The following is a 26,484-nucleotide window of genomic DNA, read 5'->3' on the forward strand; positions in this document are numbered from 1 at the left end:
ATCAAAACAACTATAAAAACACTAATTAAAACAATACAGTATAATACAGCAAGGAAGATTAGATGACTTTCAAAGTCCAGGCTTCCCATTCAGGGCCGAGATCGCTCTGGGGAAGAAGCTGTTCTTAAGACGGCTCGTTCTTGTCTTCATCGTCCTGTATCTCCGTCCCGACGGCAGGAGCTCGAAGAGACAGTGACCAGATTTGTTATGAGACATTAGTGTTGAGTACAGTATAAGGCCAGGAAGAAGATGGGGGGAGAGGAGGGATGGTGGTGAAATTTCTATTTTTTTACAGTGTACATGTGGGGTTTTGTGTCAGCGTCAACTGGGTAGGTTCTCCTTCTATTTGCTTATTACATTTCCTTGGTAGTGAGAGGGATTGGGGGAGCCCAGGGTGTGGATGGTTGTCTGTGGTTGTCTGCAGTGAGGTTTGTTTGCATTTGTGAAGTGGGGAGGGGGGTTTGTTGGGTCAAGTAAGCCAGATTGATTCATTATGCTGTTGTCGTCTTGTTGGGCTGTGTATGAGATAAAGGGAAGCCATACTGGGGTGAAAGAGCCCTCTTCTATTTGTCCCCATGTCACTTTGTCTGCTGGTTAGCTTTTCTCGCAAGGCTGTTTCCCATTTGGTACCAGTGGTCCATGTTTACTCATAGAATCATAGAATCATAAAATCATAGAGTTGGAAGAGACCACAAGGGCCATCGAGTCCAACCCCCTGCCAAGCAGGAAACACCATCAGAGCACTCCTGACTTATGGTTGTCAAGCCTCTGCTTAAAGACCTCCAAAGAAGGAGACTCCACCACACTCCTTGGCAGCAAATTCCACTGTCGAACAGCTCTTACTGTCAGGAAGTTCTTCCTAATGTTTAGGTGGAATCTTCTTTCTTGTAGTTTGGATCCATTGCTCCGTGTCCGCTTCTCCGGAGCAGCAGAAAACAACCTTTCTCCCTCCTCTATGTGACATCCTTTTATATATTTGAACATGGCTATATATTTGAACATGGCTACTCCTGAGAGGTCTCTCCAGTGTCTGGCTATGAGGCTTCAGGCTGCTGAGAGTAGGTGGGTTATAAGCTCTGTATAATGTGAGTGGACATTATTATCTTGGAAGATGTTTGGTAGGGCCGGTTCAAATACCCCTTTAGTTATTTTCCATATCTCTTGTAGGACTGATGTCCAAAAGGGTTGGATTTTGGGGCATTCCCACCACATGTGGAGGCATGTGCCTGTGGAAGTGCAGCCTCTTCAACATTTAGGTGAGGTTCCTGGGCATATCAGTGCCAGTTTCCGTGGTGTTAGGTGCCATCTGTTGGTGAGTTTGAGTGAGTTCCCATCTTTTGGCTGAGATGGATTTAAAGGGAGGTTTAGATCACATTCTAGTAGGTTTGAAAGTTTTCTGAGTAGTTTTTGATGAACTCTCACAATTCATAAAGGACTAATCAGGTGAAGAGGCAGGTGAAGAGGCAAGAAGAATTCCTGGTGGTCAGATTGCTTGGCCTTTTCCCATGAATAAGTTAAACACAATTTTAAAATTGCATAAATGGTGAGACCTCTCTAAATTAAATTGTGCAGAATTGTATTGGTGTAGGGTCATTTAAAAAAAATGGCACAGCATCTCTTAGGATTTTCTGTAAACTCTGTCTCATTGTCAACTTCTCTGCAGTTTTGAGAGCTCGAAAAGAGTTGTGCAATTGTACTCTAACCCAAATTCTAAATTAGCATCTCATTTCAATCTGTTCTCCACTGAAATCCCCATTAGTCGGGAGTCAGGACTATAATGGGCCTTAAGTAGATAGGAGGTTCTGACCACATCATGTGTGTCTGCTTGTTTTCAATTAGCAACCCAGAATCTTTGTAGCAAATTATTGACTGCGTGCAGGTCGGGTCACTAAGCACCCTTAAGCGCAAATACTGTTGAAAGGGTCAGCCTAATCAGCCACTTCACGTGGCAGTAATGTTTCACCTGGCTGCACGCGTGTCACACTGGTGTTTGCTGTGTCCCCAAACATGCAGTGGGCATGCTGCCAATGGTGGCTCTGGTCATGGCTGGCCCAAAACATTTTGGCCCTTGACACGAACCATGAAATAGTGCCCCCCTCGCACCAGGGAAGCGGGAAAGTGAAGATCTACATCAGGAACCAGAGAGGAATAAAGATCTACAACAGGATCTGCAGCCCCTGTGGATCCTGCCATCTGAGGCAGTTGCCTCACCTTGCCTCATGGGTGGGCTTGCCCTGGCTGTGGCTCACCAGCACATGTTTCAGTGTGCCTGGTGACTCATGACTCCCCACCACAGTTTTCCAGGTGCACTACAACCAAACCATTTAAGTACAGTTGCTTTCTGATGATGGCACTCCCTTTCAGAAGCACCTAAAAGCTGCAACCGCTTAGTAGCTGTGATTGATATTAATTGATCATATGTCTCCCCACTTGCGTGTGACCACATATATGTGCAGCATTAGGAAACAAACAAACAAACAAACAAACAAGATCTGCAAAAAGACATAAAAACGACAAAAATGGCCCGAAAAGAGAGGGAATACAGCTAGCTATCCTAGGAGCCTTTGCAACGGCAATCCCATGAATTTTTGGAGGTGGTTTTTTTTTTTAGATGGCTCCTAAATGCAAGGCATCATCATCTTCCTCTGGTGCTGAGAAACCCAAGAAGCAGTGTGTGGCTTAGAGGATGTTTACAGGCATTTTAGATGGTGTTCCCTCCCCACTATGCATGATTTCATGTACAGGAGCAGTACCCGGGAACGTAAGGAGGGAGATGTCTGTAGTATTGCTTTTCTAGAACTCAGATCAGTGCTCAGAAATAAGATTTTTAAATGTATAAAACTTATTAAAGAAGGCTACTGCCTCATGGTAGAAACAGCAGCTTGAATAGAAAGAGGAAGACCTATTTCCCCTCCACAATTTCCCCTTCTGCTGAACTCCAGCTGCCCTATGCATGTAGGGCTCTTTCTGCCTAATTATGCATGTAAGGGAGGGGCTGGACTGGGCCTTAATGTGAAGGCAGCATCAAAAATTTGACATAGTAAGCACATCTTTGTTTGGTGAAAGCTCTGCAAGGAGGTTGTCAGACAGGACCTTGGTAATGTGGAAGAGAGCCCTGCTCCCTAGCCCCCACTTCGTCAGGCGTCCCCAGCTCCTAACTACCTTTTGATTTGCTGCTGCTGAGAGCTTCAAACACCACTTTATTATGAAAAGCCTCTGTGAAGTGTGAACCCTGTGTTTACCTAGTCATTCCCCAGTGGCTCTCCATGTGCCCCCATTGACTGGATTATACAAAGTGATAGCAGGGGGGCTTTAAGTGTGTGTGATGGGCAAGAAGCAATGGGCTGGATGACCAGGGAGAGGAAAGCCTGTGGTTTGGGGGCCAAAAAGTGAGGTTGTCACCACCCCCCTGTCCCTTCCCCTCTCACTGAGTTCCTCATTTTTCCTCCAGTGCCAGCTATGGTCTGCTTAGCAGCCCTGCCGAGGCCTCCTGGCTCCTGAGCTGCAGGCATTTTGCTGTTGCAGCTTTTGCCAGTGCGCCCCCTCCCTGCCTCTGCCCCACCACCCTGCTGCCTCCCTCCAATCCCTTTTGCCTGTGAGAGGAGTGTGAAAATACTCTCTGAATAGATCTTCTTTGTGTATGTGTTTATATATAAATAAAGCCTCATATATAATTTGAGATGTGTGGTTTTGCAGGCAGAGGGTAGATAATCTCCACTCTGAGAGTGCCTGTTCAGCTGCTCTGGGGTGGGTGTGCATGCAAGAGGACATCTGAACTCTGCTGAGACAGCGCAGGGTGTGGAATTGTAAGCAAATCAGCTTCCTGTGCTGGGAAGTCCCACTTGCAGTGGACTGCAGAGTGTGGAAGCTCCAGTTGCAGCTTGTGGGTGTTAACTATGGAGAGCTACAGTTATATTGGGTCACACAGCTATCGGTCATAGAGGGCACAAAATCAGGGACATTAGTCTTTTAGTTGAACTGTCTTCCGTTTGTCTTTTCCAAAAAGCAGTGCAAAGTTGTGCATTCTACAATTTAAAGACTTACATAATGTATTGGTTTATTTATTGCATTCTGCCTTTCTGCTATAACCAATCCTCAGGGTGACAATTTCATGTTCAATCATAATGGTTCAAGTAATTAAATATCATAGCTGATTAGTATCTGTACATTTGCATGTTTCTGAAATACTAGATAGAAATACTGAAGGGTAGCTCCAAGCACTTAGCTATATTGCTGTTAGCGATGTCCTGTGAACCCAGATCTGCAGGTGATGGATGCGACACCACTGGCAAATAACCAAGCATTTGATGGATAAGTGAAATGCTGCACAAGGGGCAGAATTCATCCCAGGATAAAGGACCATATACAGTGGTACCTCAGGTTACAGACGCTTCAGGTTACAGACTCCGCTAACCCAGAAATAGTACCTTGGGTTAAGAACTTTGCTTCAGGATGAGAACAGAAATCGTGTGGTGGCAGCAGGAGGCCCCATTAGCTAAAGTGGCACCTCAGGTTAAGAACAGTGTTAGGTTAAGAATGGACCTCCGGAATGAATTAAGTTCTTAACCAGAGGTACCACTGTAAACAAGAGCATCCTGGTTCTGGATGTAAGTTCACAGCCCTGTGGAGGTGTAATCTGCCTCTCCAGAGAGCTTCTGGGTTCTTCTGTAACACGCTAGGACCCAATGGAAGGAACAAAACGCCTCATCCAGCCTTTCCCAACCTAGGGCCCTCCAGATGGATGCCCAACTCCTATCAGCCATTGGCCAAGCATGATGGGAGTTGTAGTTGAACAACATCTGGAGAGTGCCAGGTTGGGGAAGGCTGATCTAATCCAATGTTTTGTGGAATGCTCCCCCCCCCAGGGAGGCTCACCTGGCACCTTCCGTACCTATATTTAGAGGCCAGGCAAAAATATTCCTCTTTCCCCAGGACTTTGGCTGATTAAACTATCTATATGGCCTTTTAATTTGTGGGGGGATTATTTATTTATTTATTTATTATGTTATGTATGTTTGTGTTTTTATACTGAAAACTGCCCATGATCCTTGGGTGAAGGGCAGTATATAAATTTAATAAATGAACAAATAAACATATGGCACTCAATAGACACAATGGTCTGACTCGAGAGCAGGCAAGTTCCTGTGTTGCTGATTCAGTCAGTCAGTCGCCCTGGAGTTTGTTCACAGATCCCCACAGGATCTCTGCATGTAACAAGGTGGCTGCATCTTTCCCTGACACCTCTACCTACCCAGTGCCCACGCGCATGCTTCCTTTGGGGTCCCGATGCCTGCTTAAATGAGCCCAGGCTAACTGACCTAGGTCGTGTCTGCCTATGCCTGAACATTTGGGGCAACCCACACATTGCTGCGGCTCGTGCTTCCGAAGAAGAGCCCTGCTGGATCACAGGTCAGCCATCTCGCCCAGCCCCCTGCTCCCCCAGCAGCCCGCCAGACGAGTGCAGTTGCCCCAGTGGTTGAAGAGACCCGTGTGAGGAGAGTTTTAACTCGTCGCTACTAATTGCCAGGAAACGGGGCGGCGGCGGCGGCGGCGGCGGCGGCGGCGGCGGCTTTTCAGTTACTCCAGCAGCTCAATTGATGCGCAGAAGGCGGCGGCGGAGGAGGAGGAGGGTGTGATCTGGTGGTGCAACCGTCGCTCCCGTCTCTGTGGGGCTTGTTGCTGGCCGGGCCTGCGTTGCCACAGGGCTGGACAGGGCGACACAAAGCCTTGGGCTCCAGCCCTGGCAGAGGGAGAGCAGCGAGCGAGCGAGCGAGTGCGCGCCTGGCACGGGCTGCGATTGTGGCTGGCACCGCGAGGAGGGGAGCCGGAGCGCAGCGGGTTAACGGCGCCGCTCCAGCCCCAGCTTCTGCCTCTGGGGAAGGGAAGCAGCAGCGGCAGCGGCAGCAGAAGAAGAAGGGAAGGGGGCGGCGCCTCGCCCGGGAGCGCGGCACACCGCGCCGCATCTGCCGGGCGCATCTTGCGGACAAGCTGGCCCGGCTGCGCCCCGGCCCGCACCGCCCGCCGCCGGCATGAGCGCGCCGGGGAAAGCGCGCCGCGAGCGGGGCAGCCTGGCCGAGTACGAGACGCAGGTGAAAGGTAAGGCTGGCGGGGGGCGGGGGGGGGTCCTGGGGAGGCGGCGGCCGAGGGAGGTGCGCGGGCTGCGGGGGGGGGTGCCGGGGGCGCGGGCGAGGCTGCGCGGGGAGAAGGGGGCAGCCGGCGACGCCTGCGGGCCGGACAAGGGGCATCGCTGCGCGGGGAGGGCCGGGGGGGGTGGGGCTGGGGACGCAAGGGCAGGCCAGGGGTGGGGAGGGCATTGTGTGCCAGGGGTGGGCAGCTGTCGGGTGGCCGCTGCGCCAACGCAGCGCCGAGGGGCGGGCGTGGGGAGCAGCCAGCCGGACATCTGCCTGCAGGTGCAAGTGGCGGCGGCGGCAGCGCGCTCTCCTGCCCCCCCCCCGGGCCTGGCTCGGGGGCGCGGGGGACCAGGACGCCGTTGCTCATCCGTCCTCAGCTGCGTGACCGACTTCCAGCCGGCCAGGGGCCTCCCCCCCGCCCACACGCCACCCCCTTCGGGTGCTCCCGCGTCAAAGAGCAGCCGCGCTGGATTTCACTGCAGCTGCATTTCTATGGCTGCGAGAGGGACGCTGTCTCTGTCTCTCCCCCCACCCAAACCTAGAGAAATGTGACCCAGATTTTGTAGACGGGAGAATATTGTTGCTGGTGGTGGCGGCGAGGCGAGACTGCAAACTCGGGTTCTTAGCGGGAGAGACGTGGTCGAGGGGTTGGAGGCAGGAGGTGAGGTTCTGAAGGTGCAGAAAAAAGAAAACCGTGCGCCGTGCCCGCGTGCCGAACTGACAGGAAAAGGACCCAGGCGTCCTCTGCCTCCCTGTAACCTCCCTCGGCTGTAAAACACTAATTTCCACTTCCCCTGTTAAGACACCCTTGCACAGCAAAGCTGTTGATTGTAACGCAACATCCCTTCTTGGGTTCCGGTCGTTCAACTTCCTCTAGGCTGGGTGAGTTGATCAGCCAGCAACGATTCTCTCTCTGCCCCAGCGCTCCTCTGCTGCTCACCTCCTCCTCAGGATCACAGCACCATTCTGGACCTGCCTAGGCTTATGCTATCTTACAACAAACCTCGACTGCCAACTCAAAGCCCTTCTGGGGCTCAAAATGTTACAAGCACAGGCACCAGCCATCCTGGCACCAAGGCAGTGCCCCTGGTCCCACTAGCAGGGCTGGTTCAAGGCGTTTTGGGTATCGGAGCCAGGAAGGCCAAGTGGTCCCAGCACCACACGCGGCAGTTGGCGTCGGGCACAATTTCGTTGAGATGCTCTTGTCCTCCTGCATGTGCCCTGCGGAACGACATTTCATCTTAATGGATATTTGCACAGTGCATTGGACCCTAGCTGGTCACATCTGTACATGCACACCATATATTCCCAGAGTGGCTTAAAAACTAATCCCTCTTCCCAGGGAGTTCTGGGAACTGCAGCTCTGTGAGGGGAAAAGGGGTCTCCTAACAACTCTCAGCAGCACCCGTCACAAACTGCAGTTCCCAGGACATTTTGCAAGGGGAGAGGAGCCATGGTGGTCAAAGTGGGCTTTAAATGCATGGTGCAGATGTGGCCTTGTCTCCCTTTCTGCCACTGAAAAATATACAAGGCGGAAGGAAGGCAGTGGTGGACCTACGCTTCTGGGGCCCTGAAGCTTGAAGTGTCATTGGGGCCCCTTTGCAACCAGCAACAAGGTCCGGGGAACCACTGTTCTCTTCTTCAATGGGGTTGTTCCATGACAGGCCACCACACTTTACAATATCTGTGCTACTAACTCTCAAACTTTGGGATTGTTACAATATATACAACAACAAAAAATTGATCAATTTTACTCAAATCAGTGAGCCTCAAATTAGATCTACTAGACCCCAAAATTTTAAGCAAGGGGACCGAAGTCACTTCTGGGGCCCTTCTGGGATTAGGGGCCCTGAAGCTTAAGCTTCATTAGTTCTATAACAGACTGAAGGGGCTGCTTTGTCTTATGGCAGCAGCCTCTCCCTGCTACTAGGTCTAATTTCCTCTTTGAGTACCTCGCCAGACCTCTTGTTACCATTCCCACGGTTGGTGCCTGCCCCACTCTGCCATTCTGCATCTTAGGTGAGCAAGAATGTTTCAAACTTCATACTGTAGTCAGGTGCTTTGAGCAAGAGAGAAGCTGAGGTTAAATATTCTGGAAAAACAAACCCCTCTCTCTCCTGCTAACAGAAACTGCCCTGCCAGGAAGCAAAATGTGGCACAGCTGTGCAGGGCCGGCCCAGGATGGTTGCCGCCTGAGGCAGAGCAAGAAATGGCTTAGCCCCCACAACCCACAAGTCAAGCTGCATAGGAGGACCCAGGTCCAGTTCAGTTATTTGGCCCCTGAGGCAGAAAACCCCCCTCCCAGGCAGCAAAAACACAACGCTCAATAAATGAAAGAGCCAACAACTGCAAACCTTCCTTTCTGCCAGGCAAAGAAATAGTTCTGCTGCCGCCTCAGATATTACCTCAGGTTTTGACTATTTTGATTTGACAAACTCACAGGTTTTTACTAAGATGGTCACTTCAGGGGGCTGTCATCATGGAGAGGAACACCAAGCAAGTTGTGTGCGTGTGTGTGTGTGTGTGAAAGAGAGAGAGAGAGAGAGAGAGAGAGAGAGAGAGGCAGGCTGCCCTTTAGCTTCAGGAAAAGGCTGAACCAGCCTGTTTTTAAATGCTGTGATCAAAATATCAGCTGAGGTGGAAGCTGGCAGGTGAACTTTGGTGGACTTTATGCCCAACAGACATTATTATTATTTCCATACCCTGCCTGTCTGGGTGGGTTGCCCCAACCACTCTGGGTGGCTTCCATAATAAGACCAAACATTAAAACAAAATGGTTGTTTATGGCATATTTATTAAGATGAGTTATTTCTCATCCTTCTATTGCAATCACAATATTCAAAGTGGCTTACAACTTTATTTTATTCTTTTTAAAAATAAGATTACAAATTTCAAGCAGGGCAATCAGTGAAACCTCTCCCTCTCTTAATAACAAGCCATGTTTTTATGAATGAGAGCGCAAATATTGTTTACCTGTGCTGATGCTGTGGGATACGGTGGGCTATAAATCTGACTGCAGGCCCTTGAACTTCTGACCTCTGCACTTGTCAGTGCAATCGCACACCCCCTTTCCCTCTCCTCCCCTCCGCCACCATCAGGGCCGACTGGTACAGATGCCTCCAAGAGGGGCTCAAAGTGCCTTCTGATCTTGTCTTTGGTACCAAGCCTCCAGACCTCCACCTCTACACCATGTTCTCATGCAAGTATTGAGCCATACACAGTGGGGGTTGGACCTAGATCCCCCTAATTCCTCTCTCTCTCCAGCCAACTCATTCCCCTTTCCCCATTTTCCCAACTGAGCTTTCTCTCTTCCCTCTTGCTCATTGGGTTGAGTTCAGCTTCCAAGTTGTCAGTTCTGATTTTTCAGAGGCTTTTGTGAAGAGGGTTGGGGGAAGGGCTGCGGACCATTTCTCCATCCCCCCGCTGCTTTGCCTTGGCTTCTGCTGATAAAACCGGCAAGCGAAGGGGTCTCTCTGTGCCCTTGCTTCCTTCTGCTAACCCAGCGGACTCCTAGCTGCCTTGGCTCTGCAGGGCTGCGAGCTTGAACTCTCGTGTCCTGAAGAGAGGATTGGGGGAAGTTCAGCCAACCCTCTTCCTTTTGTTCACTTTTGCCGTTTTATTCTTGTTTTGCTGCTTCCTCTACTTCATGGTGGCCCCTTTTCTCTGTCCAGGCTATGAAATACACCATGGGAAGAACATAAATGGGAATTAAGTAAAATCAAAATACTGCACAATGGCAACCCAAATCCTTCATCACCAAAAGCTGAATCATGTATATATAGCAGCTGGGATGGCTCAGTGGGTGGAGCATGAGACTCTTCATCTCAGGATTTGAGCCCCGCAGTGGGCAGAAGATTCCTGCATTGCAGGGGGTTGGACTAGATGATCCACATGGTCCCTTCCAGCTCTACAATTCTATGATTCCATGTCTCCCAGATAGATTGTGGAAATTGAGAAATTATGCAGTATTACTCTTGTACTGCTGAATCCTGCAGTTATATACTGTATATAAAAACATTTTATGTAAATCTACCATTGTTTTGGTAATCATGTGGAAAAGTGAGAATGATGCCTCTCACTTACTCCCTGACTCCTAGAAATGCTATTCAGCCCACACTTTCAGGCACAACTTCACATTTGTGAGGATTAGAAACTTGCTTTAAAAAAGCAGCAGGTCAGATTCCCAGGAAGCTTACCATATTTTTTGCTCTATAAGACTCACTTTTTTCCTCCTAAAAAGTAAGGGGAAATGTGTGTGCGTCTTATGGAGCGAATGCAGGCTGCACAGCTATCACAGAAGCCAGAACAGCAAGAGGGATTGCTGCTTTCACTGCACAGCGATCCCTCTTGCTGTTCTGGCTTCTGAGAGTCAGAATATTTTTTTTCTTGTTTTCCTCCTCCAAAAACTAGGTGCGTCTTGTGGTCTGGTGTGTCTTATAGAGCGAAAAATACGGTAATTGCCCCCTGATACCTCAATCTGCATTGTTCCTGCTCTCATGCAGAATTGCATCACTTACCCAGTCCCGTTTACAGCACAAACTCTACTCTGTCCAGGGCAGTTCATGCTTTCCCAGGTGTGGGCACAGGTGTATGAATATGGCTGTCCAGAACCAAGGGGAGCCATGTCTTGTAAAGGAACAACTTTCTATGCAGATGAAGCCTTAGGCTGCTATCTCACTGAGATGATGTCTGCAAAACTTACTTGCCCACAAAAGTTTTTACTAGCCTGTTTGATCTCATATACCTGGTTAGCCATCTGCGTCTGAAGTGGGGTATGTCTTCTAAACTATGAAAGCTTCTCTGCCAAGTCACCTGGAGATAATTCTTACAAGCTGCAGGCAACTAGTAACATGGTTATTTACAAGCCTGCTGCCTCTGAGTAAATCAGTCTATTACTCAGACCAGCCTTCTCCCACCCACCCTCCGAATATTTTGGACTACAATTCCCATCAGCCCCAGTCAGCAAAGCCAACAATCTGGGCTGATGGGATTTGTGGTCAAAAACATGTAGAGGGCACCAGGGTGGGGAAGCTGCCGTGGACACGATTACCAAGGCCTGTACTGCACCCAGCTTGGATGATCAGCAATTTGCCCATTATCCAGCATGGCTGAAGCACCTGCAAACCCTTGGTGTGAGATGCCTGCTGTCTAACACTTGATGAATCAAACCAGTCATAGCTGTCCTGTTTGTCTCAGAGCATCACTTCTTAGGCCCTGCAGTCTTTCAATACAGTGGTACCTCGGGTTACATATGCTTCAGGTTGCAGACGCTGCTAACCCAGAAATAATACCTCGGGTTAAGAACTTTGCTTCAGGATGAGAACAGAAATTGTGCTCCGGCGGCGCGGCAGCAGCAGAAGGCCCCATTAGCTAAAGTGGTGCTTCAGCAGGTTAAGAACAGTTTCAGGTTAAGAACAGACCTGCAGAACAAATTAAGTACTTAACCCGAGGTACCACTGTATTAACTTTCTGCAAGCATGGTGGTTCTTGAGTCTGTTTGCAGCCAGTGATCAATGCCAAAGTACAAACCACATGCATGCTGTGACATTATTTGAGTGGTGCACACTTGCCCAGTGGCATAGCGTGGGGGTGCAGGGGGGGCCGGCCGCACCGGCCGCAACATCTGGGGGTTAGGGTTAGGGGGCGCAAATCCATGGGTTAGGGGACGCAAATTACTTGCCTTGCCCCGGGTGCTGACAACCCACGCTACGCCACTGCACTTGCCTGTATAAACTGAACCATTTCTGTTTCCAATGAATACAAATGGCCATGGAGAAATGATTGGATTCCCTTTTGCATACATTTTAATGCCATAATGTATATGCATGTGTGGCTTTCCTACTGTATTTGTGTTTTAATGTCTGGATACATGGGAGTTGCTCTCAGCTGAGCCAGTACAGTAGCGTTATGCATGTTCATATACCTTGGTGGATATATGTATATGCTCAAAGCTATGATTTTTGCTTGGCTTTGCATTTCTGGATACACCAGTGCTGCTACAGCTGTTTTATATGTGTTTATCACACATTTTTGTCTTTCTGTTTGCTGTTGTTTGGTTGGCATTTATGGTTCCTCCTTTGTATGTGTCAAGTTTGAGTGTGTGGATCAGCATTTAATGTCCTGCAAGGTATTCTAGAATGCAGTGACTGTCTGACCTGTTGCTAGATGGTTCTTTTAAAAAATACTTGGTATGTGGAAAATGCAAATATAATGATTGGGGTTCCCTATCTACTTTTGTAGGTACTGTATACGTTAATTGTTCTTTTGAAACTTTCCATATGATGCTTTTACGAAGGTGGTTCTGCCATGAGGTTAGTGAGGTTTTTGTGAGAGAATTTGCCTGAAACAAAGCAGTAAATCACACACAGAGAGATGCACGTCATGATGCAGAGTTGATATAGTTTGGTCTGTAGAAGCATATTTTTTAGACCAATGAAAAGTGAGCATGAGGTGTTCCCAAGCTGTCCATACACTCAGATAAACAATCAGAGCCTTGGAAAGGATCAGGCACAATGAAATTGTGTATGGAAGGGTTACAACATCATCTATAAAACCAAGGAGTGTGTACACAGAAGTCAGAAAGCTTGAATAAGCATACAGGTTTTAAAGAGCTGTTTAAATGCCATTACTGTCTCTGCTTCTTGAATTACCTGGAGGAGGGCATTCCAGAGGGTGGTAGCTACCACTTTTATCCTAACAAAGGCCCAATATTTTTTGTGTAAAAACTTGAGTGGGTTTTTCTGTCAGTTTAACGAAATTTATTATATCAAATATACCAATACAGAGCAGTTCTATACAGTACATCAACTACACCTGGGGTGGACAAGAGATTTGCTCCTGTGGCTACGCTGGTGGAACAACTGTCATATCCTATCTTCCCTCTGTCCGGGGGGGGGGGGGAATGGCACAATCAGAAATCAGAAAACATGAAAGCCATGTAAAAATGGCAAATCTGGTTCTCGGCATCCTTGGAAACATGACCATAGCCCACCAATCAGGGAATGTGCTGGAGATGATGCCCATGCGTCACCCATATGTGGAGGGAGCCAATTCATTCAATACTGGGACAGTGAGAGTTTCTTCCCCTTGTAAATAGCAGGCATAGTGTTGGGATGGGCAGTTCCAGTCAGGACTGTGGCAAGGGCCCCTCCCCATGCTATGGCCCTGATTCTGCTCCCCCACCCCCAGAGTGTGGTTAGGGAATTTTAGATTCTAGACATAATGTTGCATTAGATGGTAATGTGTCTTACTTCACTGACTTAAAATGGGTAAGCCAGCTCTGCTGTGTTCAGGGGGCTGTTCTGCTCAGTGGGACCCTGGATGTCTGTCCTCAATCCTGTCCTGATGGCACCAAACTGCCCTCCACAACCTGCTGTTAGTTAAAGTATTATGAACTACATAATGCCCAACTGTCCCATTTTATGCAAGACATCCCAGATTGACAGAAGCCTCCCCAGCCTCTGATCCCAATCCCAGGTGTCCCATTTTGGCCAGAGCACAGGACCAAAAGATGGGCTTTATTCTGTCCCACCCTGTGGCATGAGTCAGTTGGCCCACACCAGAGTGTGGAAGAAAATAAGGGAAGCAATACCTACCTTGGCCCCGGGCATTACTGCTCTTCCTCCTCCTTCCATCACAGCACTTCTGGAAGCTGATTTCTGGAAGTATGTCTGTGGCACTGGCGGAGGAAGCGGAGGCCATGGAAAAAGTGGTATCTTGGGTTACATATGCTTCAGGTTACATACGCTTCAGGTTACAGACTCCGCTAACCCAGAAATATTACCTCGGGTTAAGAACTTTGCTTCAGGATGAGAACAGAAATCGTGCTCCGGCGGCGCGGCGGCAGCGGGAGGCCCCATTAGCTAAAGTGGTGCTTCAGGTTAAGAACAGTTTCAGCTTAAGAACGGACCTCTGGAACGAATTAAGTACTTAACCCAATGTACCACTGTACAATGGAGGAGGATGGGTGGGCGGTGACAACAAGCAAGGGAGGCGACAAGTAGGTGAGTGATGGAGGTATTGAGAGGGTGGTGAGGTGTTCCCATTTGCCCTCAATGGCAAACTATAGTCATGACTAATGTCATGCTTAGTCTGATCTTAGTTTAACACAGTGGTGCCTAATTTCTTGCCTGCAAGGAACCCATTTCTTGCCTGCCAAGGAATCTCATTGTGTTGAAAAGATTTTTCCAGACACATTCAGTGGTGCATTTTCAGATCATGAAGGGAGCCCCTGAAGTTTTGTGGCCTCACATGGGCACAGAATGCTCAGTGCTCTTCTTCCCTGTGTCCATGTGCTGCAGAGAAATTACTAGTGCTAATGGCATGCAAGATTGTCCATCATTACTGGTCCATCATTACTGCTCCTTCCCCTGCTCTCCTGGGATTAATATGAACCAGGGATCAGCCCCTGAACATGTATGAAATAATAGTAGAGTATGTATTACCTGAAGGAGGTAATACATGTTCAAATATATAAAAAAGGATATGTTCAAATATATAAAAGGATGTCACATAGAGGAGGGAGAAAGGTTGTTTTCTGCTGCTCCAGAGAAGCGGACACGGAGCAATGGATCCAAACTACAAGAAAGAAGATTCCACCTAAACATTAGGAAGAACTTCCTGACAGTAAGAGCTGTTCAACAGTGGAATTTGCTGCCAAGGAGTGTGGTGGAGTCTCCTTCTTTGGAGGTCTTTAAGCAGAGGCTTAACAACCATATGTCAGGAGTGCTCTGATGGTGTTTCCTGCTTGGCAGGGGGTTGGACTCGATGGCCCTTGTGGTCTCTTCCAACTCTATGATTCTATGATTCTATGTAGAAGTCCGTATAGTTAAAGCCATGGTTTCCCCAGTAGTGATGTATGGAAGTGAGAGCTGGACCATAAAAAAGGCTGATCACCGAAGAATTGATGCTTTTGAATTATGGTGCTGGAGGAGACTCTTGAGAGTCCCATGGACAGCAAGAAGATCAAATGTATCCATTCTTAAAGAAATTGGCCCTGAGTTCTCACTGGAAGGACAGATCGTGAAGCTGAGGCTCCAATACTTTGGCCACCTCATGAGAAGAGAAGACTTTCTGGAAAAGACCCTGATGTTGGGAAAGATGGAAGGCACAAGAAGAAGGGGACGACAGAGGACGAGATGGTTGGACAGTGTTCTCGAAGCTACAAACATGAGTCTGACCAAACTGCGGGAGGCAGTGGAAGACAGGAGTGCCTGGTGTGCTCTGGTCCAGGGGGTCACGAAGAGTCGGACACGACTAAACGACTAAACAACAACAATGTAGAAGTATGTTGATAATGCATTTTCCTGGTCACTAAGTAACATAAAATCCCTGCATATGAACTTGGAATTATGAGAATAGCACTCTTAATCGGTAACATCAACCTGGCAATTAATTGTTGCCTCATTTTCTATTCTCTCCCCTCCCCCACAAAAAAGTTTGCCTTCTCTTTAATCCTTCTGCTGGCAAAAGTTTTAAAACTAGTAGTAACATTTCATTTTTTTATATTGATGCTATCTCTAAAAATGTAGGTGCCGTCAAGAGAGCTAACATTGTTTTGAAGACGCAAATCGTTAGGAGCTGAACGTGTTTGCAGCTGACTTTCTTTGCACATCATCACTGGGTGTAGTAGCGGAAAGGTTTTGGTGTATGTTTAGCTTAAATTTGCCAACATACACTGAGGTGTTAGAGAACTTTCCTATCTGGTCTGTTTCATTATTTAACTTTCCAACCAAGCTGGCACTTTGGGTAGAGTTAGGAAAGTGAGGGTATGAATATGTGCCTCTGTTTGGAGAGTTGAGTGCCTATGTGAGCGTGGGCGAGAGAGGGAGAATGTGAGTGTGAAAGTATGCCCACATGTCCTCAGGCCAAATAGAACTGGCAGGGTTCCTCACCTGCACATCTAGGGATATGTGCTTCCTCATGTGAGGTGTGAGCTCTCTTGCCTGGACCTTTTCCCAACCTTGGCTTTTGTACGTGTTCATTTGAGCAAGGAGGGGAACTTCTGATCTGTTCCAGGCCTAAGTCATTAGGAGTCACTCATACCAGATATTATGCAGATGAGAAGCAAATCTCGTTTGCTCTGTTACACCCGGCAGGCAGGTGTGTTTCTATCTTAATCTGAGACGTGATTTTCTAAAAATGTGTATGTTAGGTTCATCGATACATGTTTAATAGTTTCATAGCAACCTAAACAAAACTTGGTGCTAAAATTATAATCATAGTAAAAATACTGTATACGTATAGGGTTGCCATATTTTGAAGAGCAAAAAAGAGGCCACCTTTGCCAGCTTCTACTTAATCCATAATTCAGTTACGCATATACAGCTTAGAACTGCTTATAATCAGATTCTAAACACATTGGTCACAATTCGGCACCTCAGAATCAGAACAGGGCTCTGGAATAAGCTAATACATATTATTATCATTATTATTATTTATATCCTGCCTTTATCCTAGTTCAGGGCTCCAAGCAGCTTACACAGATAAAACAGCACAAGCTAAAAGAAAGCTCATGCCCGGGTGTCAGGACTGACGTTCTTTGGGAAGCTCATTGACCAGAGACAAACGTCTTTGACAGATAGTTAAAAGAAGAGAAACATAGTGATTCCATTGTTCTCCTCTGCATTTTAAAGGAACAAATATTGACAAAATATCTGAAAAAGGAAACTTTGTTGTTAGATCTGCCTCTAAAAGAAAAGAACAAATAGAAGTTCTTCCCCTAGAGGGAGCCTGTGAAACTGTTATTAAATCTGAATCGGGGAGCTCTACAGCTGCAACAGATTACGATCGTGGGAATAGACTTCTGACCTTGCAGAACAATGTATTCAGAAGCTCTGATGAGTGCTTTCTGCAAAACAAGTGCCCTACTGGAACAGCTACATGAGAAGACGGACTTGATGACTGCTGCAATCGGAAATTTCGGACAGGTAGTGGGTAACTATATAGAGCCCACCCAGGAATCAAATCAGGAGTGTGCTCTGACAGATCAGATGAGGGAAGAGGATGTTGTTGAACCTCGGGCGCCAGAGATGGAGGGAGCTATGGCCCAGCAGAAACATGAGTACTTGGAGCTGACAAATGAACTTGGAAAAAGCCAGATTTGGAAAGATAAAGTTTGGTTTGGTTTGGAAATGGGGGGTTGGATAGACCCCCCTATGCAGAGATGTTTGGACTTTTCAAGTCTGGCAATGGGCCGTGAGATGTTTGGGGTTGTGGGGGCTCTTAATTCTGGAGGGACTTTGAAACATGTTTTTAAATACCACATGGAGTTTAGTGTGTAGCATGGAAAAGGGATTGATTTGTCGAGAAGGGTCAAAAACACTGTCAAGTTGGAGTTCCCACGAGTGAAAGGAGCAGGAGACAAAGTAAAGTACAGGTACAAATATGAAGAAGAGCCGCGGAAGGGACATGGAAGAGACTTAAGGGCCTCGGACATAAGATTACCAGGTTAATGCGCTAGATTGATGAGATAGAAAGGACTGACAAAACCCGGGACCAGGAGGAAGAGACGCTGGATGAAGATTGGAAGAAATTTTTTTTTTTTTATTAGGATTGCCCTATAAAATTGATGAATGTTAGAAAAATGTTGGAATGAAATTATTTGGCTTTAGCAAAAATGTTAAAAGAATTATGTAAGAACATCTTATGGCTATGAGAAATTGGTATAAATAAGATCTAAGTTTTAAGTTTTAGGGTCTTTTATAGTAAGATAAGGTTAAAATAGATTAAGGTAATGTAATGACAGAATATTATGAAAAATGGAAAGGATTTGCTGTGACTATTAACAATTAGGATACAAAAAAAGGGAGGAGTGAGGAGGTCAAAGAAAGAAGGTAATGGCAGATAAGGATTTGAGAATATTGGATTTGTTTTTATTTTATTTTTTTTTATAATAATTTTTATTACATTTTTTCCAAATTACATAGAGAACAAAAAAAAGACAGAGCTAAAGACAAAAAGAAAAAAAAAAACAGAAAATCTCAACCATTTCGACAACTTATTTCAAATTTCCTTTGGACTTCCCCACATCTCCCACATGAGTGCATTCTTGATAATAAAATTTGCCAGCAAATTATACCCTTATTTCATGTGTTTCTTTACATTTTCAGTTGCAATTTAAGTTTAAATCTCTTATTCTCCAATTACTCTAAAAATATAACATAATATCCTTTTTACCCGTTTAAACTTTGATTCTTTCATGAATATTGTCAGTTTCATAGATAATAAAATTTCATTGCTGGGGCTAACGTTCCCAATCATACGACGTCTTATGTTTCATACAACTTATAATACTTCTGCAAATAGTCTTTAAATTTTTTCCATTCCTCCTCCATTGCCTCTTCTCCCATGTCTCGGATCCTTGCAGTCATCTCGGCCAGTTCCATGTAGTTCATCAATTGCGTCTGCCAGTCCTCCAGTGTGGGCAAATCTTGGGTCTTCCAGTGCTTAGCAATAAGGATTCTTGCTGCTGTTGTAGCATACATAAAAAAAGTTCTATCCTTTTTTAACACCTTCTGGCCGACAATGCCCAGAAGGAAGGCCTCTGGTTTCTTGGGGAAGGTGTACTTAAACACCTTTTTTAACTCGTTATAAATCATTTCCCAAAAGGCCTTCAATCTTGGACAAGTCCACCAGAGGTGAAAGAATGTCCCTTCAGCCTCCTTACATTTCCAACATTTATTGTCAGACAAATGGTATATCTTAGCAAGTTTGACTGGGGTCATGTACCACCGGTATACCATTTTCATAATGTTTTCTTTCAAGGCACTACATGCCGTAAATTTCATACCGGTGGTCCATAACCTTTCCCAGTCTTCGAACATAATATTGTAACCAATGTCTTGAGCCCATTTTATCATGGCTGACATTAACTGTCTCATCCTGAGTGTTCCATTTAAGCAGCAAGTTGTACATTCTCGATAATACCTTGGTCTTTGGTTCTAACAACTCTGTCTCAAGTTTCGATTTTTCCACCTGGAATCCTACCTTTTTATCTAGCTTAAAAACCTCATTAATTTGGGCATAGTGTAGCCAATTTTGCACCTTATCCTTTAGTTTTTCAAAGCTCTGCAACTTCCAATTACCTCCAATGTTTTCTATTATTTCCCAATATTTTGGCCAGTGTGCCTCCATATTGGCTGTTTTCCGAGCTTTGGCCTCTATTGGTGAAATCCACCTCGGAGTTTTACTTTCCAATAAGTCTTTGTATTTTTTCCAGACCATATATATTGCTTTCCTGACAATATGGTTTTTGAACATTCCATATGTTTTCCCCTTGTCATACCACAAATACGCATGCCAACCTAACGAATTGTTAAAGCCTTCCAGATCTAGGACATCAGTGTTTTCCAATAAGATCCAATCCTTCATCCAGCAGAAGGCCGCAGCTTCATAATATAACCTTAAGTCCGGCAGGGCAAACCCCCCTCTCTCCTTTGCATCAGTTAATATTTTAAACTTTATTCGGGGCTTTTTGCCCTGCCAGACGAACCTAGAGATATCCCTCTGCCACTTTCCAAAACATTCCACTCTGTCCACGACCTGCAGGGCTTGAAACAGAAACAACATTTTTGGCAAAACGTTCATTTTTATAACTGCAATTCGGCCTAACAAGGATAATTTCAGTCTTGACCAAATTTCAAAGTCTTTTTTAACCTCTGACCAACATTTTTCATAATTATCTTTGAATAGATTCAAATTCTTAGAAGACAGATTGACCCCCAGGTATTTCACTTTTTTAACAATGTTTAGTTCCGTTTCCCTCTGGAACCCCTCTGTTTCAATAACCGTCAAATTTTTCCCTAACACTTTGGTTTTTTGTTTGTTCAACTTAAAACCCGCCACCCGACCAAATTTCTGAATCAATTCCAAAACTCTTTTTGTACTAGGTTCTGGCTCCTGTAATGTTAAAACCAAGTCATCTGCAAATGCTTTCAGTTTATATTGTTTCGCTCCGACCCGTATTCCTTGTACCTGCCGATCCTCCCTTATCATATTCAGCAAAACCTCCAGAACCGAAATAAACAACAGAGGGGATAGGGGGCACCCCTGGCGTGTTCCTTTTTCAATATGAAGTTCTTCTGTCACCACATTGTTCACTATCAACTTAGCTTTTTGTTCTGAATAGATTGCCTCTATTCCATTCTCAAACCCCCTTCCCACTCCCATCCCTTCCAAGTTTTTCTTCATAAATTTCCAAGAAATGTTGTCAAAGGCCTTCTCCGCATCAATAAAAATTAACACTGCTTTGGTATTAATATTTGTTTGTAAAAGTTCCAAAATATCGATAATGTTCCTAGTGTTGTCAAACAAATGTCTACCTGGGAGAAAGCCTGCTTGGTCCTTATGAATTACTTCATTTAATACTTTTTTAAATCTATTTGCTAAAACATCCGCAAATATTTTATAATCCACATTTAGGAGTGAGATGGGTCGGTAGTTCTTAAGTTGAGTCTTTTCAGTTTCCACTTTAGGTATCAATGTGATGAATGCTTCTTTCCACGTATCTGGTGCCCTCCCTCCCCCCATAATCTGGTTACAAACCTCCATTAATGGTTGTATCAAGTAGTCTTTTAAAGTCTTATAATATTTGGAGGTGAGTCCATCAGGGCCTGGAGATTTGCCTAGCTGCATATTCTGAATGGCATCCTCAATTTCCTGTTGTGTTATTTTACAGTTCAAGATTGATCTCTTTTCTTGTGATATTTCTGGAAGGCCGTTTTCTTTCAAAAATTGTTCTATCTCAGTCGCATCCTCGGATCCTTGTGTATACAATTTTTTAAAATATTTCTGGAAACACTTTCTAATTTCTCCCGGTTTCTGAATGTTCTTTCCTTCAACTTCTAGATTGGTAACGTAATTTAATTTTTGTCTCTTTTTCAACTGCCAAGCTAGCAGTTTCCCACATTTATTCGCCGACTCAAAGGATCTTTGTTTCATTTGTTTAATCTTCCATTCCACTTCTTGATTGATCAGTTTCGCATATTGTGACTGGTGGAATTTAATTTCTCTTAAAGTCTCCTTTGATTTTGGGTTTAATCTTAATTTTTTCTCACCATCCCTTATCTTCTCCAATATCTTATCCTTTTTACCATTCCAGAACTTTTTCTTGATCGTATTCTGTTGTATCAGAAACCCTCTCATAACAGCTTTACTCGCGTCCCAGATTATTCTTTTTTCCACCGAGGTATTCAAATTAATTTCAAAATAGTCCTTTAAAGCTTTTTGGGCCTTCTTTACAATCTCTTGATCTCTTAATAAATTGTCATTCATTTTCCATCTGAAGGAGTCGGCAGTAGTTAGTCTCATTTCCATTTTCAAAGCGTTATGGTCGGAGCATGTCTTTGGGCAGATTTCTATTTTTGTAGTCTTAGGTGCCAGCCCTCTAGTTGTCCAAATTTGGTCGATTCTTGTCCATGACAGATGGGCCTCAGAAAAGAAAGTTCCTTCTTTACCAAGGGGGTTTCTCGTCCTCCATAAATCAATTAAATCCATATTGTCAGTTAATTCGAAAAAGGTTTTTGGTAGTCTTCCATCTTTGGTCAAATTCTGGTTCTGTGACTTATCCATTAAAGTAGAGACAACCCCATTCATATCTCCCATCATAATGATGTTAGAGTAGTCCAGATAGTCCAGTAATGTCTCATGCAGCTTCTTGTAAAATTCTGATTTCCCCTCATTTGGTGCGTAGATTCCTAATATCAATATTTTCTCTCCTTGGGTCGATATTTCGATAGCCAGGATTCTTCCTTGTTCATCTTTGAACAAGAATTTTGGTGAAAGGTTCTCCTTGGCGTAGATCACCACGCCTCTCTTTTTAACTCTGTCTGATGAAATAAATTCTTGGCCTAGTCTTTTATTTATTAACACCTTCTTGTGTAACCTGGTCACATGAGTTTCTTGCAAACAGATTATATCCAAATTTTCTTTCTTTAGAATATGGAAGATCCTTTTGCGTTTTTCTGGGGAATTCGCGCCATTAATGTTCCAACTATACAGCTGCAGGGACATCCTGTATCGATCTGTTGTTACTCTTTATTGGGTGTCTTCTTTTTTGTCCGGATCCGAAGGTGGTGGCTCTTTCCCAGACTCAGGTGGTGGCCAAATAGCTGCTGCTCCTTTCTGCAAGTCTTCTCCGTTGTCGTGTAGGAACTTCTGGCTATCCTCTTTCGTTTTGATTTTTATCTTCTTTCCTTTGTATTTGAATGAAAGACCTTGTGGAAACTCCCACCTGTATGGTATTCCGTTACCTCTCAAAAGTCCAGCTAGGTCAGTATAGTTAGATCTGAGATCCAATAATTGCTTAGGGATGTCCTTGTAGATTTGTGCTCTTCTGTCCTGTATCACAAGTGCTTTGTTAAAATGTAGGTCAAGTAGCTTGTCTCTCTCCTGTTTAGTCCTTAAGATGATCAAACAGTCTCTAGGCCTGTCCTTTCCAACAACTCTTCCCAATCTAAATGCCGTTGTTATTTTAAAGTCTGTGTCTTCATTAATACCCCAGAATTTAGAGAATTCTGCTGTTAGAAAGCCTATCAAGTCCTCTTTCTCAATCTCTGGGATAGAGCGTAATCTCAGATTATTTTCCTTGTTTCGCAGTTCCACCAAAGACAGGTAGGCCTGCTGGTCTGTAATATGTTTGTGGAGGGGTCTTACCTCTCCTTTCAGTTCCTCCACTCCTTTTGCTGCGGCCTCTGCTTTTTGGTTCGCAGCCTCCGCCAGTTTTCGATTTTCAGATGTTGCGTCGTTTAGATTTCCAATGTCTTGTGAGTGCTTAGCCACCTGTTCTGAAAGTTTGGTAATTGAGGATGTGGCTAAATCAATTTTTGCAGTTTGGTCATCCACTTTTTTGTTCAAAATTGCAAATTGTTGTAGCATTTCCTCTAACAAAGTGTTAGACCCTCCAGATGCCATATCCTCACCTGTTAATTGTTCAGCTTCTTCAGCTAGAGTTGTTGGCGAGGGTGCAGTCTGCAAGACGGCAGGGACTGAAGATCTACGTCCCTGAGAAAATAGGGTTGTTTGTGTCAGTTTGCCTTTCCCTGCCTTCGACGCAGCTCTTGTTTTTACTCTGTCGCTCATTCCCCACCTGTCTTTGGATTCAAGGTCAGGCTGTCAAAAATTTCCTGGGATTTGTTTTTAAATTTTTGTGGCTTATTTTTGCCTTTTGATTGTGTTGTGTTACATGCTTTGTTTTTATTTTTTGATTTTTATTTTTATCAATCTGTATTGTTTGATTGTGGATTGTTTCTCTTTTGTTTTTTCTCTTTCTTTTTCTTCTCTGTTTTTTCTGTAATTCTAAAACTCTTATTAAATATCATTTAAAAAAAAAGAAAAGAAAGCTCATGCCATAATTAAAGTGTTAGTCTTCAAGATGCTGTAAAATCATTGGAAGTTATGTTATTGAAAATCAATGTGTGTTTTTAACTGTTTTTTATTTTGTATGTTTATTTTTCTTGTTATATTTTAAAAACTTTCAATAAATATCTTAAAAAATAAATAAATCATAATCACCCACATGTCATTAACATAACTGTTGCAAACGGTGAATAATTGTTTTATTAATCCCATGTGGGTAATTTTGATTTTTTGAGTGAAATAAATATGAAAAATCATATTTAAATTTGTTAAATTGTAATGATTTTCAGCCCAAAGTTACTGTTAACAAATTTCACTAATGTGATTTTGTGAAATTACAGTGTTTATTGGAGCATCAATTTAATTAGATTGAAATCACCTCCATAAAACAAGTTACTTCTAACTTTTCTTATTTAATTCTAATACTGAATCTGTGGTTCTAATTTAAATAGCAATCAACAGCAATAAATAACAATATGGGGGAGGCTTACAAAATGTGGTTCACACTGGGCATAATTATGTTTACTTACAGCATGGTTTCCTATTCACTTTCCAAACTGCAATAAATCTGATTCTTTTGGAAAGTCATGCTAGAGTAACAGAGTGCTTTGACCCATTTTAACTGTGAAAGCGTAAAGTTCCAGGAGGCTTGAATCCTTTCCACAAACCAGCGGCAGTCTGGATGTGCCCAAAGAGCGTTTGAGAACCCTGTATCCTAGAGCAGTTCAGATGCTGATAGCTTTGCTCCTCTCTTTCAGAAATGCGCTGGCAGATGGGGGAGCAAGTCCGAGGTCTGGACTCCCAGGCTGAGAGTCGGCAGCAGTTGCTCCAAGATGTGGCCGACTTCTTGCGCCGGAAGGCGGAGGTGGAGCAAGAGTATTCCCGGGGACTGGAGAAGCTGTCAGAGCGCTTCTCGGCTAAGATTCGTGGTTCCAAGGAACACCAGAACTTCAGGTGGAGACGGGTATATGCTGGCAGAGGAGGTCCCAGGACAATGATGGTGGGGGAATTGCGGAGGTGGTTGGGGGGCAGGAGCTGAGGACAGGACTACTGGAATACTAAGTTCTAAGAACTGAAGTTATTATAACCTTCCTTTGAGAAGACATGAGGCATTCTGCACTGACAACACATCAAGGAATGCCTGAATTAGCCTTTGTCTGAGTGATTGTTTTATCATTTTAAAAGGTGTTCTTAAAACTGTTTCTGGTGGGGGTGAGCAATGGAGGAAGATACTGGCAAATGCACAGCTTATTTTCACTTCAGTTTCTTAAGCTAATTGTATAGGTGTTCCAGCTTAGGTCTTAATATTTGGGTTCTTAAACAAGGTGGCACTTTTTGTCAGTTTCTCAGCCTTCTATAAATCTCACCTCTCAGGCTCCTCTAGCAGTGTAACAGGCCCAGGAGGTCATCACATCCCTTCCAACTGGTTTGGGATTTTCCTCTTTCTAGAAGACCTCTAGCATTCTTACTGGATGGAGACCCAAGTAGAGTGTTCCCTCATACCTTTTCTTCTCCTGTCCCCAGTTCAGCTTCCTAGTTTTTCTCTTGTCTTGTCTGTATACTCCACTCATTGTCTTTTGATCTTCCTTCTCTGGATATTGATGTTTTCCTCAGAGTGGATCTTACACAGTTCAGGAGCTAAACTCCTAACCAGCTGAATGCCAAGAATGGCATCTCTCCATTCTCCGCTGGGACTCTGCCCCCCCCCCACAGCTAGCTGTACCTGCGGCCAACCGGAGAGAGGCTCCAGACAGCATTTTGGTGGAATTATGAGGCATTGCATCACCAAACTCTGGTCTGGCTGAGTTTCCCGTCACATCATGATATGAAACACCGTTTCTGTTCCACTGCAGTTCAGTTTCTGCAAAATCCTTCAATATTCTTCTCACTGCAGAATTAACTGACATAATAAATTACATAAATTACACAAATTATGTAAATTACATTGTTGTTATTTTACTCTACCCCGTTTGTTACAATGCAAAAGAAATGCAGTGCAAATGGGGGGGGGGATAATGTAATCAGTTACAAATCATTTGCACACTGAAGGCAACAACAGCATTTCTGTTTTTGTTGGAATTCCCTGACATCCTTATTTTTTATATAGCCATATTTACAACAAAGAACCAAAAGATCACATTCATCACGATACTTCCAGGTTACCCCATTACTGTGCTGATGCATAACTGGTCCCACGCCACCACAGCAACATCATCCCCACCCTTTGAGAGAGAACTCGGATCCTGCATAGTTAAGAAGCAGCTCCTGCAGAGCAGATGGCCAAATCTTTTCACTCTGATGAGACAACAGAAAGTGGAACAGTAACTCAGTGTTTGGCATTCTGTGAAAAGTTATACTTGTTAACTTCACATGGTATATGGTGGGAGTGAGATGAATTACACTATAAACAAGACAGAACTCTGTGGCACCCCACTAGTCACTCTTCTCCAGGATGAAGAGGAACCAAAGGGTGCTCATCAATGGTTCCTCTTCATCCTGGAGAAGAGTGACTAGTGGGGTGCCACAGGGTTCTGCCTTGGGCCCGGTCTTATTCAACATCTTTAGCAACAACTTGGATGATGGACTCAAGGGCATCCTGATCAAATTTGCATATGACACCAAACTGGGAGGGGTGGCTAACACCCCAGAGGACAGGATCACACTTCAAAACGACCTTGACAGATTAGAGAACTGGGCAAAAACAAACAAGATGAATTTTAACAGGGAGAAATGTAAAGTATTGCACTTGGGCAAAAAAAACGAGAGGCACAAATACAAGATGGGGGACACCTGGCTTGAGAGCAGTACATGTGAAAAGGATCTAGGAGTCCTGGTTGACCACAAACTTGACATGAGCCAACAGTGTGACGCGGCAGCTAAAAAAGCCAATGCAATTCTGGGCTGCATCAATAGGAGTATAGCATCTAGATCAAGGGAAGTAATAGTGCCACTGTATTCTGCTCTGGTCAGACCTCACCTGGAGTACTGTGTCCAGTTC

General features: G+C 44.8%; 1 protein-coding gene across 3 annotated transcripts in view; it reads left to right on the top strand.

The window, feature by feature from the left end:
• The first annotated feature begins 5,959 nt into the window (after positions 1-5,959).
• Positions 5,960-26,484, top strand: part of ARHGAP4 (Rho GTPase activating protein 4) — a 48,959-nt gene continuing 28,434 nt past the window's right edge. For all 3 annotated transcript variants that reach the window (XM_082205715.1, XM_082205717.1, XM_082205716.1), the window contains exons 1-2: positions 5,960-6,096; positions 24,245-24,440. In XM_082205715.1, the coding sequence (XP_082061841.1) occupies positions 6,030-6,096; positions 24,245-24,440 (263 nt within the window). In that variant the 5' untranslated portion in view covers positions 5,960-6,029. The remainder of the gene's footprint in view (positions 6,097-24,244; positions 24,441-26,484) is intronic.

Source organism: Podarcis vaucheri (genome assembly GCF_965113315.1).
Source record: "Podarcis vaucheri genome assembly, chromosome: 17".
NCBI classification, from domain to species: domain Eukaryota; kingdom Metazoa; phylum Chordata; class Lepidosauria; order Squamata; family Lacertidae; genus Podarcis; species Podarcis vaucheri.